This window comes from Populus nigra, chromosome 2 (genome assembly GCF_951802175.1).
Source record: "Populus nigra chromosome 2, ddPopNigr1.1, whole genome shotgun sequence".
NCBI classification, from domain to species: domain Eukaryota; kingdom Viridiplantae; phylum Streptophyta; class Magnoliopsida; order Malpighiales; family Salicaceae; genus Populus; species Populus nigra.
Window position 1 is genome coordinate 48,517,733 of NC_084853.1, and position 15,650 is coordinate 48,533,382.

At 34.4% G+C, this 15,650-nt stretch overlaps 1 protein-coding gene and 1 pseudogene across 19 annotated transcripts; one reads left to right on the plus strand and one right to left on the minus strand.

Annotated features, from left to right (window-relative positions):
* Nucleotides 1-1,854: 1,854 nt before the first annotated feature.
* On the plus strand, nucleotides 1,855-6,968 carry LOC133682657 (helicase-like transcription factor CHR28). Of its 19 annotated transcripts, none has more exons than XM_062106101.1 (7): nucleotides 2,143-2,335; nucleotides 2,614-2,661; nucleotides 2,731-3,199; nucleotides 3,574-3,636; nucleotides 3,725-5,317; nucleotides 5,569-5,709; nucleotides 6,564-6,968. In XM_062106101.1, the coding sequence occupies exons 5-7, from the start codon at nucleotides 4,871-4,873 to the stop codon at nucleotides 6,792-6,794; spliced, it is 819 nt and encodes a 272-aa protein (XP_061962085.1). In that variant the 5' UTR covers nucleotides 2,143-2,335; nucleotides 2,614-2,661; nucleotides 2,731-3,199; nucleotides 3,574-3,636; nucleotides 3,725-4,870; the 3' UTR covers nucleotides 6,795-6,968. The 19 variants fall into 19 exon arrangements, with proteins under 19 accessions (XP_061962080.1, XP_061962097.1, XP_061962085.1 ...); XM_062106107.1 differs by having other exon boundaries at nucleotides 2,811-3,199; XM_062106096.1 differs by lacking the exon at nucleotides 2,143-2,335 and adding an exon at nucleotides 1,855-1,929 and having other exon boundaries at nucleotides 2,467-3,199.
* A 1,512-nt stretch (nucleotides 6,969-8,480) lies between these two features.
* LOC133682656 (putative disease resistance protein RGA4) lies at nucleotides 8,481-14,797 on the minus strand (annotated as a pseudogene).
* Nucleotides 14,798-15,650: the final 853 nt, after the last annotated feature.

Genomic DNA, 15,650 nt, shown 5'->3' on the forward strand with positions numbered 1-15,650 from the left:
GCGAACATAAAATAGATAAAACCACTAAATTATCAGCAAGCTTAAAAATATAAATATTAAATTTATAACTTCTAAGACTACGAGTATTACGTAATTACTTTTGTTAAACTACAAGGACTGAGTTATAATAATCTCTTCAGAAAAAGTCACCACAACACTAGTGCTGAACTGGAGTATAAATTCTTCTGACACGTGTAAATAACATTTGTGGGCCCATTCTCTCCCTCATTGAACGCTACCGAGGTGGTTTTGCAGATCTAACACGTATCCACAAGCTAAGCTTCACCTCCATTTATTTATTAAAAATAAAAGTTCCATTATATATATATATATATATATATATATATATATATATATATATATATATAAAAGCTTGTTAAGTTTTTGAAAAATAAAATAGGTGAGAGTTCACCGATTTAAACTTGAGAAACACCTCACTATTTAACTTTTTTTAAAAAATAATTTTTTTTAATATTAAAATAATATCATTTTAAATTAACCCAAATCAATTCATATTAATTCATAGTGCCTGATCCGAACCTTAACTAGATTTAATTAACTGGAGCTATTGTAAGTTAGCTCCCAGGTAGTTGTTATAATATTTAAATAGAAGATAATTATAACTTATTCAGTGAAAAATTAATTAGCTAATCTTATGTTCTTAGAAATTAAAAGTTCAATTCTTATGTTTTTAATTTATTTATATTTTAATATTTTTTGTTTATATTTTTTCTTTACAAAATAGAAAAATAAAAAATATAATATAGAAAATAATGAGAAAACAAAGCATCTTTTTATATGTAATGATATTAAATTAAGCACGATTAATTCTAGTGAAGGTATTATTTATCTTGTTTTTAATATTATAAAAATTAATTAACTTATTTTGATAAATTATAGAAATTTGGATAAACTTATTTCATCGGTGATAATTGGGAATGAAGCATGAAGTTATATTATAAAAAATAAGATTTTAATGAATTCTTTAAGTTAGTATTAATGTCTGGAAACTGGTCAAAAAATTGCAATTGACTGAAAAAAAAAAGAGTAATTAAAGGTTTCTTAATTTGCTTGCTCCACAGTACTGTAAATCACCTTCAACCCACAAAAAATCTGATCTCACACACGCTTTTGTATGCTAATGAAGTCATGGGACATGACCATAATCAAAGGCATTTGAGTTGCGTTGTTTTGAGCTCAGCTAGCTACCTATGGCTAGCTAGTGTAGACTTCCAGTTCTTGATGATGATCGATCAGAAAATTCTGTAAAGTTGATGTTCTGTTGTTTTGAGCTCACCTCCCTGAGTTCTTGCGGTACATCTTGAACGTGAGCAAGCGTCAGCACTACTAAATTGTCTGCAGAGAGAAACCTACCTCTTGCTTAGCACAGCATTATATATATATTCAAGGCTATATATAATTCAATTACATCGCTTTCTTGCTTGCCTTGGATAGTTAAAAATAATTAAGGTATCATGGGAAATTGTCCAGCAGCAGAGGCAGCAACTGTTGTGATACAACATCCAGGAAATGAGGTCGAGAGGATTACTGGTCTGTTACTGCTCGTGTAATCATGAGCTCCAATCCAGGTCACTACGTGGGACTTGTTGTAACATCACCAACAATGAGGACAGAAAATGGGTTGCCATTGAAACAGCTCAAGCTTCTTAGAGCTGACGATACTTTGCTCATTGGTCATGTTTATCGACTTGTCAGTTTTTAAGGTACACTTTTTTTAATTATTAATTCTTAAGTAACTAATTTGGAATTAATGTTAATTAAACTTTTAATTTCGAGTTTGCTGCAAAAAAAATGTGTTAAATTGGGAAGGCTGTTGAAAGAGAGTGGAGGGCTTGGAGTAGAGATGAAGAGGATGAGCTCAATAATCCCAGCCCGTTATCTAATCCTGACAACTCCAATTCCATTACGGTAAATGATCATTAGCATGTATTTTAATCAGTTTTTATCCAAGAATTAATGATAAATTAATCAATGAAATTAATGATAAGTTATCTTCCCAAACTTGAATTCATGAGTTCGTAATTACTTCCTTAATATATCCTCCACACCTATGAAATATCACAAAACCGGTAATAATACTTTTATTATTTTTGAAACTAGACTTCCTTAATCCCACCCATTATTTGCAAGCACAGATAATCATCTTCCACTTGGGAAAAAAACCTCCTCCTCATTGCTTTCCCCAAACCCAGAACTCAGAAGCCAATGGATACTGCAAAACCCTATGGGACCTCCGTTTCTATCTTCTCCGTTCTCCTCTTTTTCTATATATAGTTATTTGCCCCGCCTTCCCTTCCCCTTCAACTCTCTTTAGGTACCCTACTCTCTCCTTGCTTAATTTTTTCCTTAAAGTCTAAGAAATTTGATATTTAAATATAGTAATTATCAGAATTATTAATATATTTTTTAAAAGATTTGTACTTTTAGTTTCTTGGGGTCTTGTAGTTGTTGGTGAGAGTAGTAAAGTGCAAATATATCCTAGCTTGAGAGTTATGAACTCAAAGCTAGGGACTTTGGTGCTTTGCGAAAGAATTTATATCAATGGGTTGCCAAGGCTTAAAACACCTGAACAAGTTTTCCCATTCTTTGAAGCTCAAACTCTCACCTTCTAACTCCAGTTTTCGTAGACCCCATGTAAAGGTATGTTTTCACAGGTGAGTTTTTCTATTACGAAAATGGCAATGCTTTTGACTGCCTTTTCTTACCTAGGCATGAGGCACTAGCTTTTGAGCTGGAAATTTAAGAGCCACTGATGTATTTTCTTTGCCGGAACGCGTCTCGTGCGATAGGGATGTGTCCGCTGGAAATGTGGGAGAAGATTGATAAGGGTGGTTCGTGGGTTCGATCCATTTTACCTTTTGACCGCAAGTTGTTAGATATAAGAAGGGCTGGTGTATTCTCAAAAACCCTTGAGCTGTCGATTGAAGAGGGTTGGTTTTACCATTTCTGTTCTACCTGTTGTTTTCAGGAGTAACATGTCAGGTTTTTGGTACTTCATTTTTATGTTAGCAATTTGTTTTGCTATTGTTCTGCGATTTTCTCGTATCGTCAGATATTCTTAATCTTGGGTGTCATTATGCCGAGCGTTGCATCCACTTTGAGCAGGTCTTTGGTATTTTACTACAGCAGTACCATGGCGATTGGGATCAACCTTGTAATACTTGTGGTTCCTTTTCAGGTAGTGTAGTTATAAAGCCTTCGTTCTTGAAATTGTGAATTGTGATCGTATCAGTTAGTCATCCCTGTTCCATGTTTTTCTTAATATTTGTTGAACGTGTAAATGAATCCTTGGAGTCAAAATGCATTCCAATAGGCATCGCTAATACTTTCTAGTTGTTCCTTCATATGTTCATTTCTTTTTTGTGTTATTTGCTTCTTCTTGTTGTTAGTTCAAATTGGTATCCTAATTATTAGTGCCACTCTAAATGATTTGGAGAAGAAAGTGTGAATCACTCTAATTGGATCTCTTGTACAACACTGATGTTCTGTGAGCCTATTCTTTACATCATTGGTATAAGGTTATTATTTATAGAAGAATTGGATTGTTGACAGGGGATGGAGCTTCTGCCAACAGGTCAAAAGAGCTCGCATGCAATTTTCATGTACTCATTCCTTGTGTGTATCGACTTTCTCATTTCACGTTCAGTTTTTTATTCACCATCAAAAGAAGGTTCATTTTTATTTTATGATGGTTGTTGTTCAGGTTGGTTTGGGAACTTTTCTCTTTCGCTACTTGCCCGGATTGTTGCATTCAATACTCATGGAAATGGGAATAAGCAAAGACATGCATTATCCTGTATGTATGCTATAAGTATTATGATATTGGGCTTGTATCTCTGTTCTAGAGAAGATTATGGTTCTCCTTTGCTTTTGTAAACTAGTTAACATTTAGGCTCTGTGCATTTTTCAAGTCTGAAGCTGTAAACTTTGTTACAAAAAATAGCAGTTGTTTCCTGGATGCAAGCAAGGGTCCTTATGTTTATAGATCACGTATGTAAGGCTACCCTAATTCTCTCTGGTGATATGTTTCCATAGAAGCACTCAACTAAGGGTCCCTATGCTTATAGATCACACATGTAAGGTTGAAATTGCTATGATGGTAATTGAAAGTTTAAATTAATACCAGTTCCTGTTTAGGCTTGCTTCTAAGGAGCTGATATTTCATCATGGAACAACTTTATAGAGTTATTGCATCTGTTTGATGCTCTCAATCACTACAAAATGCTTTGCCAATCTGTGGCTAATGGTTTTAATCCATGGGCCAAACTCTTTCATGCAGTTGACTGTAGATTACATTTTTCGAGCAACTGAAAAAGCTATTGAACAACAAGTTCTTGTTGGTTTCATTATCCTGCTGACCGTGCTTAATAAGCTTGTTGAAACTGTCCAGCTTCATGCCTGTGCTGGCAGACAAGGTTCTGCTTTTAGATATTCTTTGTTGGATTCTATCTTAATCTTGTTAGTATCTGTGAAAACTCAAACTTTCACCTATGAGAACCCTAGTTTCTTGTTACTGATGTGCTTCTTTGCCAACCTTGTTAGAGGAGTATCTAGTTCTTTTCTGGACATGCCTGTACCATGCTACTTAGTGATTACACACTTGTCAACTTCTAGTGGTTACATCTTTGTCTATACCATGTTAGAGGAGTCTCTTTTGAAGTGCGAGTATGTACCTGCAATGAGTTAAATTGACAATATATGACCAGTGAAGACAAAAACTGTACCACCTTGCATCAGACCCATCTTTTTTCTATTGTATGTTGCTCTTACAGGACCTGCTTGAGGACTCTGTCGTTAACATGCGTGGCCATGTTTTCTACTATCAGTGTGTCAGAATACTTGACAGGAGATGATAATACTTGCCCTGCTTCTGACTGCAAAGAACAACTTGGTTCCGATGTTGTTTTCTCTGAAGCTACTCTTAGAAGAAGAATCTCTGACAACCTTGATGTTAGTTCCTCAAATTCCACATTTGATGATAAATCAATCAGTCCTTCAGCATGAGTATAGTTCCTCAAAAATCAAAGCTGTTCTTGAGGTTCAATCCCATTGTAAGGTAGAGAGTCCAATTTCAGGATTTAATGGTTCTACAGGATCCAGTGCTACGTCGATGGCATATTCAAACTCGTCAACTGAAGGACCAATAAAAGCAATTGTTTTCTCCCAGTGGACTAGCATGTTGGATTTGGTTGAAATTTCACTGAATCAGTATTGCATCCAGTATAGGAGGCTTGATGGGACACTGACTTTGAGTTCAAGAGACTGGACTGTTAAAGATTTGAACACTGATCCCAAGGTTTGGCCCCTACCTCATGAATTCTTGAAACAATCTTAATTCCAGAAGGTGTTTTTTCATTCGTTCTCAATGAAAAACATGTTAATAATCAAGACCTCTACCTGATGAATGGAAAACGTACTGTAACATTATTGCTGATGCTTTAATACTGATCTCCTCTGTCAAATTGATTATGTTGTGCATGATAATTATTGCTGATGCTTTAATTCTTGCATTACATTCAGCATCTGAATGATTGAAATTTATTGCAGGTCACTGTGATGCTGATGTCCTTAACGGCAGGAATCCTAGGTTTGAACATGGTTGCTGCATGTCATGAAATCCTTCTGGATCTTTGGTGGAATCCAACCACTGAGGATCAGGCTGTTGATCGAGCTCATAGAATTGCACAGGTTCGTCCTGTTACAGTAACATGACTTACGATAGAAGATAGAATATTAGCTCTTCCGGTATTATTTCTTTCTACAAGCATTGATTCCGTCCCTAAGGTTTTGGATGACTTTTTAATCTTGTTTTTGCCTTTTGGTCGCTGCAGAGTCTGGATCATATGTTGCTAGGGTTAAAGAGAGAAGTTTTTCTTCCAACTAATTATGAATCTTTAGTTTCCCATTTTCTTATCTCTTCTAAATATCATAAACCAACAACAATCCAGAAAAGCCAGAAAATATATCTGGGAGTTAGGAGGGATTCTGATAATTTATCTATGTTGAGGTTGTCATGCCATGCACAGTATAAATCCAAGAGAATTGCCTTTTGCTTTATTTTATATCGAGGGAAGTGATTACAGATAAACATCATCGAGGATTAATGATACTTGCAATAAAATATGAGTACATCACATCAAGGTGGAAGGCAAGTATTGAAACAAAAAGGTAATTAGTTGATTATGGTCCTATGGAAGCGGCTTTTAGGGTTAAATTTGGAAACAGCATTACCATTCAACATTTCATCTTCAAATGGCTACTCTTTACTTGACATCCACGTTAACCTCTTTAAACTTATCAAGAAGGCAACAAATTGCACTTCCAGGGTGGTAGATGGTCATGACAGTTACACAGGTGCCAGAGGCTGAAGCCTTTGTAAATGACAATGAGAATATTACTTGTAATCTTGAAGTGTGATCTATTTATTATCTAATACTTTTGCTCGTATATGCATTTCTCTGTGTTCTTATATTGAAAATTTGACCATGGTTTTCAAAGATAATTTTCTTTGCTGCTGACCACAATTTGCTGGAAGAGAGCAGAAAAATGGTTGCATCTGCATTTGGCGAAGATCAAAGTGGGGGTTCAGCTACTCGTCTTACTGTGGAAGATCTCGAAGTGGGGGTTCTAGGACACCCCCCCAATTCATTCACTTTGCTTCTCATTGCCATCTATTTCTAACTCAACTAGGAAAAGAGTCCAAGAATTTTGAACAGTTAGGAAGCCAGGAGGAAACCAATGGCTGCACATGTGAACACCTGCCCATATTGTAGCTCAAATCAAAATCGTGGGGACTGGCATGTTTTTGGGTGTTTTCTTTCTTGTTTTACGAGGGCCATAATTGGCATTTATGTTCTCTCATCAAGTGCAGAGGACACCGAAGGCAGAAATATTTGTAAATATTATTATAATTGCCTAAAATATATCAAGCAATTAGTTTGTGCAAATGCATCAAGTGTGTGGAGTGTGTAATATGTAAATACAGGTACACAAACCTGGTCATGAACTACTGGTTTGAAGGCAGATAGAAGAGGAAAATGGTATGGAAAGAAGTCACTTTGAACATTTTTGGTGATGTTCATGACAGTTTCGACCCATCTTTCTGAGTATTAGGTGGAATATTGAATTTCACTTCAATTGTCAATATATATAGCTTAATGAAAATTGAATTCCTAAATGTTGAGAAAGATGTCTAAAATAAAATAATAGAAGTAACATCGCATACAAGCAATAATTCACATCCATTCCTATATTTTGGTGATAAGCCGCCAGCTTCATCCATTTTGGATCTAGTTGTCCCCTTACTTCTTTCCAGGCCTTTCATTTGTATATGTATTGCTTTTGCATCTTTTTCTTGTCTTTCTCTGCCTTTCCCCTGTTTCTGTAGTTTAGAGTGGTGGGTTCTTGGTTGCTTCTCTTGGAGCTTTTCATTCGAATGGCTTCGCCTGTGGATTCGGTGAGCTTGTGTTGATCCAGTTTCAAATTTGGTTGCTGTCCTTTTTTGAGATCTGCACTCTTTGGATCATCTTTGAACTTTTATTTCTACATTTGTGTTGTTTTTCAAAGGATTTTCTCGCCCTTCTCATTTGCAGAAGTTCCAGCTGAACAACTATGGTGGTTCTTTCCCACGCACAGCGCCTATTAGAAAATCTTGAGAGAGCATGTATACAATTAGACATTGATTAAGGAGGAGCATATAATCTAGAAGTTAAAAATCATGAGATCTTTTTTGAAGGGAATATGTAGCAGAAGAAGAACCTTACTTTGCAGGTGCTCGGACAGCTCCCGCATGGAAAATACTGTTGTCCTTTGGTTTGATTTGGTTGTTAAATATGAAGCATCATGCTGGGAGATTGAAATGCAATTTTGGAGTGACTTTGTTCCTCTTCATAAGCCACAACTAACATGCTAGGATCCTCCAAGCTCCTCTCTACATGTTTTCTTGCAGGGCATCCCCTTTTGCTGCTGCATTTACTCTCCTTTGAAACCAAAGAATGAATTAAAGAGATTTTAGTAAGCAGTTTTAGTGGTCTAGGTAGCTTTCCTCTTAGATAGCCAAGTTAGTGTCGAAAGCTTGTGTTCAGTAATGAAGATTACAAAATCCAAATTGCAAATCCGCATTCTCCACGGCCTGCTTTCCCTGTTCTTCTCAAGCCATGGAACATCGATCCGATAATCCAATGGGCAGGCTGGGATAAGGAACAAGATGCCACTATTTATAAAGCTTTCCTAATTGCAAGAAGATAACCATGAATTAATAGCAACATATTATTTAAGATGAAGGTAGATTTACAAGACAAAAAGTACAATTCTTCTTCAGATATTTGGAGTACATCAGCATAATCATCTATTCAACAAGAACATTAATTGTTCTTTCTGCAATTACAAAATTGAGCTTTGAAATTCTCTTCCTGCCCAAGAACATCATCAACATACATAACCTCATAAAAATCGAATACTTTAAAGTTAAATAACAAAATCAAATATAAAATAATAGAAGTTACACATTTGAATTCACATCCATATCTATATTAAACTCTTCTATCTTCATGATAAGCTACTAGCTCCATTCATTTTCTTACATTTTGACAAATATACTTATCTTATAAAGATACGAGAGAATTGTGCAGGTCACATATTTATCCAGCCTGACAAACACTATTCTGAATACGCTTCAAATAACCATTCCATGGCTCCCTTCAGTCTCCGAGGTCGGACTGCACATATGATAGTTAAAATAGCCAACTTGGTATTAGTTTTAGAAATATAAACAACGCTAATCTACAAAATGCAGAATGAATGCAACTGAGTAGAAAAAAAATGTCAGGAAAATGGGATTGCTTCATAGTTTCTAAAAATATTATGATTTATGTTGAGAGTAGCTTTAGTTGTATAGAAAGCATATTCAATTCAATGAATACAATAAGCATGTGAAAAGCTAAAAATTTGTGGAACCAATTATTATCGTATTTTCAAGAATTTAGCAGCCTTAAAAAATTAAAAAAATTTAATCATCATAAAAATGTTTGATTAAATTATTTTATTCATAAAAAAAGTAATCTAGTCACCAAGATATAATTTTGGTAGTTAATAATGTCTAATACCAATTTAAATTATTGATTTCAAGATTATAAATTATAAATTTTAACAATGTCTAATTTTGGTAGTTAATAATGTCTAATACCAAAATTTAAATTATAATTTTGGTAGTTAATAGATGGGTATTGATTTTATCATTGATAAGTTTTGTTAACAAAAGGATACATCATAAAAGCTAATTCGGTATTAATTAGTTTCAAAGCAAATAAGTTATTTACCATCCACAAAATTAAAGTAATTCATGTAAAAAATAAGTGGAACCAATCATTATCATATCTTTTACCTACCTTCCCAAAAAAAATTAAATTATTTTGTTAATAAAAAAGTAATTCAGTCATCATTTTGGTAGTTAATAATATGATGTGATAGTGTACGGAATGAAATTTAGATTAAAGTAGAAAAAATAATAATAATTTATTTTATTACAATAATCATCTCTTTTATAAAATGTTTTAAATAAAATAAAAAGTATTTTAGCTTTGATCGTATTTGTAATCTCACTAATAATTTTATTGGTTATTATTAAATGATATAAAATTTAAATAAAATAAAACTCACATTTTATTGGTTATTATTAAATGATAAAATTAATAACCAATAATAATTTTATTGGTTATTATGGATTTAAATGATATTTAAATCCATAATAATATACAGTATAAACTAAAAAAAAAGTAATTTTATTATTTATCACTTCATAAAATATTATTTAATTTAATAATATTTTATTTTTTTCTCCTCTAAATCTATATTTTAGCTTTGATCGTATATTCATACCCTCTATATAGATTGATTGGATATGAGAAATCTTGTAAGATAAACAAAATGAAAGATAAACAACACTAAAATTCAAAATGGTTGGAATTAGATAATATATTATCAATATATAATTTATAAATCTATATTTTATATAAACTGGAGCCAAGTTTGCCTTTTTCTTTTTTTAAATCTTGGGGTCAACTAAAGAGTGTTTTTAGCTTTAATTGTATTTGCTACTAAAAAGTGATTGATTAGTAATCTCAGTAATAATCTTATTGGTTGTTATTAAATGAAATTAGCTAAGTTAAAATTGGTTAGGCAAGAAATGATGAGGCAAGTTTTTTTAAAAAAGTAAAAGTCTAATAACATTTTAAATTATTGATTTCATGGTTATAATTTTTAAATTTTAACAAATCATCATTAAATTCACATGTATATGATGAATGCCTCTATTTAAATGTGAGTTTTATTAATTGGTTAATCTTTAGATTTAGTAGTTTGTTTTAAGTGTCATAATTGTATATAAAGTTGATGATTTTAAAATAAATAATACCATATAGATTATGCAATTATTTTTAATATGTGGAAACAATCTTAATAAATATAGGTTAAATTATTTTGTAAGAATGATATTAGAATAATGATTGAAAAAATGTTGGATGGCTATTGATTTTATCATTGATATGTATATATTTTGACACATAGTAAAAAACAAATAATCATTTCTTTTATTACAATAATTATCTCTTTTAATTATTATATTAAAATATTTGATTAAATTATTCTATGCATAGAAAATTAATTCAGTCATGAAAATATAATTTTGGTAGTTAATAATACCATGTGATAGTGTACCGAATCAAATTTAAGTTAAAATAGAAAAAACAAATAATCATTTATTTTATAAGATGTTTTAAATTAAATGAAATAAACCATTAATGAAAAAACAAATTAATTGCTTTCATTAATTTGTAAACTTTAATTGGTTTTGATCACAAGTATAAATTTTGTTAACATAATAATAAAAGATAATAAGATATTAGTCTCTAATAATTGCTTTTGATTATGATTGATTTGGTTAATTTTGATAAAATATGTCTAAAGAATGCTGGGATATGAGAAATAAACCATTTTTAAAAGAATGAAGTCTAATTATTGCTGCTTTCATTGATTTGAATACTTTAATTGGTTCTCTCTCCTCTCTGCATACTACAAAGTAACGGAATAAAATTAAAATACCAACTTACCTATCCACGTGTATCGTCTATACAGATTGATGGGAGATGAGAAATCTTGGGCCACTCAGAGCCATTCTCCTTTCTACAATTTTCTTTAAGATGTGGACAATCCCAAATCCACAATTGCTTTAATTTGGAGAGGCGTTGAATGGCTGTTGAACTTGGCAGATGCTTGAGATTCTTGCAATTATAAATCTCAAGATATCGAAGAGAAGAAAGGTTGGCCAACCAATCTGGCAATGCTTCCTCAAATTCCTCTCCCTTGAAATCCCTTATACACAATGTCTCGAGGGCAGTGAGGTGTTGAAGTTGGTGTGGTACACTCTTCAGTTTACCCCATCCATATATGATTAGGGATTTGAGGGACCCACTCAAGTTGAGGTGTTGGAATGAGTTTAAAACTCCTGCAGGAAAAGCCTCCATCTCCTCTGAGAAACCACCGATTCTCAATTCCTTCAGTTGGGTGAGGCTGCCTAAGCAATCCTCCTCTGGGAAATCACTCGAACTGGGACACGCGGTGATTTCTAAATAAACAAGAGAATGCAATTGTCGTAAACCATGCCAGTCAATACTGATGAGCTTATCACAACCTCCAATCCGTAAACTTCGTAGCGAAGTCAATTCTTGTAAATCATTGATACGGATAAGCTCACTACAATCCATTACTGTTAATACCTCTAGAGATGCGCAACATTGTAGTCCGCTTGGAAGAGCTCCCAATTTACATCCACGAATACAAAATGTCTTCAAATACTTCAATTCTCGGAAATCACCAGGAATTGAGATCAACTCAGGGCAGTCACATATAACCAATTCCACCAGAGCTGTGCAGCGTTGTACGCTTGGAATGGATGCCAGCTTCGGACAACTCCATATCCTTAAAATCTGAAGAGACGTGAAGCCATGAAATTCACCAGACAAATATCTCAGTTCATCACATCCGTCAATTACAAATTTTACAAGAGATGAAAGACCACATATCGGAATGCTTTTCAACTTTCCACACCGCTGAATCCGCAATACTTGAAGAAAAGGAAATACTTTATCACCTTCTCCACCTGGTACCATCCATTCTTCAAGACCATCCAATTTAGATAGAGTGAGTTTTTCTAGTGCTGGAAACAGTACAGCTGCACTGCCACTGCTGCTATAGAACTCATTGCCTATACATTTCACATTAGGCATTCCACTCATCTTTAGAATCTTAAGGCGAGGAAGACATCCAAGTGTTGGGAGTTGTCTGCACTTGCTGCAGTCTTTCAAACTCAGCTCCATCAGATTATTGAGTTGCAATATCCATGATGTGAAATATTCACCACCGTAACCCTTAATTTCCAAGCTTTTTATGTCTGGGTGAGGTTGCAGGCCTTCCAGCGCATCCTCGTTGTTAACACTGCTATTACTTTCGTCACTCCATTCAAACACCAATTTGTTCATTATTTTTTCACGCAGTTTTGCCTTCTCAGCTTCTTCTTTGTCTCTCACTTGCTCAAGCTTGCATATCTTCAATGCTCCTCTTAGTTCATTAAAACATCCAAGCTCTTCAACCATATGATTTGGGCCCACAACAAATAAAGGCATAGTTTGAAGGCGTGTTAAGAGTCTCACCTCAGCTGGCACTAGCTTTGGATCATCAAAATGAAGATGTCTCAAGCTGACTAAATTTCTCATTTTCTTGGGAAGCTTCTCTAGTGACTTGCAATTAGTGAATCTTAATGATTTCAAATGGTACAGCTTGGTGATGGATTCTGGTAATACTCTGATAGCAGTATCTGAGACATCAAGATATCTCAAATGTCTCAGCTTCCGAATGGAATTAGGTAACTCTGTGATATTAGCCCCTCGCAATTTGAGAGTTCTCAAGCTCTTGAATTTCCAAGACCCATTGAATACATCAACCATTGAGAAAACAGTCCGCAATTTTCTAGCATCAACCGCTGTTAATGCTGCCTCAACATCCCCACAAGATATGAGATTTAAATGACGAATATGAGATGCGCCATCAACGGCCAAATCCGCCTCCAGATTTAACACTTCTGATTTTGAGACCTGCAATGCAAGATCATGCACAAGATCATGCATCTTGCAACTTGTTATGATCTCATACCCATTCCTTTCAACATCTTGGAAAAAAGAATTTGCAAGCAAGTCATTGAAACACTTGTTGCCTTCGTCTTCCATCCTTCCATTTGATGGCCTGAGAAAACCTTCAGCCATCCAAAGTTGAATTAGCTCTTCCCTTTCAATTTCAAAATCTTTAGGAAAAATGGAACAGTATGCAAAACATTTTTTCAGTGTTGGCGATGACAGGTAATCAAAACTTAATCTCAATACGCGCAAAGCTTTATCTCCATCCGGAGAATCCCAAATTCTACTGTTTAGAATTGACTGCCACTGTTGTGCCTGCTTTCCGTGAAGAGTTCCTCCCAAAACTTTAGCAAGTAATGGAACACCTCCACATTTCTTTGCAATCTCTTTTCCAATAGACTCGAAGTCTGAAGGTATTATTTCTCGTCCACCCCTGCTCACCTTTTGATTGATAATGGACCAACATTGATCAGCTGATAGTCTCCCTGGCTCGTGCTGAATCCCAGGAGAAGTCTCCATCATGTCTGCTACTTTCTTACTGCGGGTTGTAATAACAACAGCATTCCCAATCCTGCTGTTAATTTTTAACAATCCCTCCTTCAAACCAGCCCACTTATCATAGTCTTCATTCCACACATCATCAAGAACAAGAAGAAGTGTTTTGTTTTCTAGCTCTTGCTGAAGTTTTTCAAGAATTGCATCTAGATTGCTCAACCCACCAGTAGATTTATCAATCTTTTGCAACATCTCTCCTAATATCCTCCTTTTACTGAAATCATTAGAGACACAAACCCATAGAGTCACATCAAAATGTTTTTTCTCCCTCGCTAATTGACAAATTTTCTTTGCTATGGTAGTCTTTCCAAGACCTGCCATCCCAACAATAGGGACAACAGACAGAACTTGTTGACCGATAGAGCCAATCAGCAATTTCATAACTTTATAGACATCATCCTCCCTTCCTACTACAACTTCTGAGCTTTCAAGCAAGGAATCTGTCTCTCGGTCTATATCCCGGATAACTTCAGGAGCACTCTCTACATGCTGAGATGCAATTCCCAGCCCAAAGCGAGTTGCAAGTTTCTGAATCTCATCCAGTGATCCATTGATCTCCTTAACTTTTCACCCATATTCAGACGGAATGCAACAGGGTTGTGGAGTGAAAAGCAGCCACGTACCTTTCCCTTCTTTTGGTCTTTTCGGAGAATCTCATAAGCAAACTCGTCTAGAACATCTTCAGCATTGTAAGCTACATCTTGTAGCTTCTCCAGCCAAAGCTTCGCAGACTTGTCTGTTACTGGCCTTCTGGCTGCATCTTGGAGCACAGCTTGGATCATGGTCAATGACTCTTCGAGCTTTAGCAGCTGTCCCTCCAATCCCCAGGCAATTCCGATCCCTTCAGCAGCTATGGAACTGACCCTTGTCAAAGTCTCCTCCATGGAAAACGTAAGAAAAAGCTCTGCTGCCATGTTCTCTTGTTTTCTTTGGGAAATCAAGGAAGAAAGATCGAGCAAGAGAGAGAGAAGAAGGGTCTGAAAGTCGTGAAATAGAGATGAAATGAAGTGCGTTCTGGAATGGGGAGATGCATTCAACTTGAAAGCAGAGGGTCCCTCCCTCACTGTATTAATTGATTGATTGCAGCTGGCAGCATCTTCCACGAACCACTCCTGTCAAATTAGGCATGCAAAGGCGAAGAAAATGACCCTACCTTCTTATCCTGTGTGTACACATCCATCTATGCCTGTAGATAACTTGAGCAGAGGGTCCCTCCCTCTCCCTATAATCCCTTGACACGCACAAATGCACAATAAATCTAAGAAAGTACTGTCAGTACATAGACTTCGGTTGTGTATGAAATTAGAATTGAAACTATATTTTTAAAATTTTTGAATTTTTTTATTTTAAATTAAATTTTATTATATTTTTATATGGTTTTAATATATTAACATTAAAAATAATTTTTAAAAATATAAAAAAGTATTTTAAATCATATCCGGACGGTTGTTTTCTAGGATTTTACATTTTGAATTTCCCCTCTAAAATCTGGAATTTTCTGCTATTTTTTCTGCTTGATAAATTTGTTGAGCCATTTATTATTATGTTACAGCTCTGATTGCTTTAGGGATAATTAATATAATTTGTGAACTCAGTGATTGCTCGTTTCCTTCCTTCCTTTTAAGAGGAGAAAATTACTCTTCTATTCATTTTGAAGTTTGCATGCTATATATATTGCTCTCTCTTTTTTCCGTAGTTTTCAAGTATCTTAATGCTAACTTGAACGCCCAAAAAATTAGTCAATAAAAACTTTGAAAAAATTGGAGGATTTTTATTATAATTGATTTAATAACTAAAAACTTTTTATTAAGGATTTTCCTTCCTTCCTTAATAATTTAATGTTACAACTTGATCACCAAATTATGAAAAACAAAATCCCCTAATTTCTCT

Excerpts from the sequence above, each read along its gene's own strand:
- LOC133682657 (XM_062106096.1), top strand. The coding sequence starts at position 4,871 with ATGATAATACTTGCCCTGCTTCTGACTGCAAAGAACAACTTGGTTCCG. Across the intron at positions 5,318-5,568 it reads ATTTGAACACTGATCCCAAG|GTCACTGTGATGCTGATGTC; the intron begins GTTTGGCCCCTA and ends AATTTATTGCAG. Across the intron at positions 5,710-6,563 it reads GAGCTCATAGAATTGCACAG|AAAAATGGTTGCATCTGCAT; the intron begins GTTCGTCCTGTT and ends GGAAGAGAGCAG.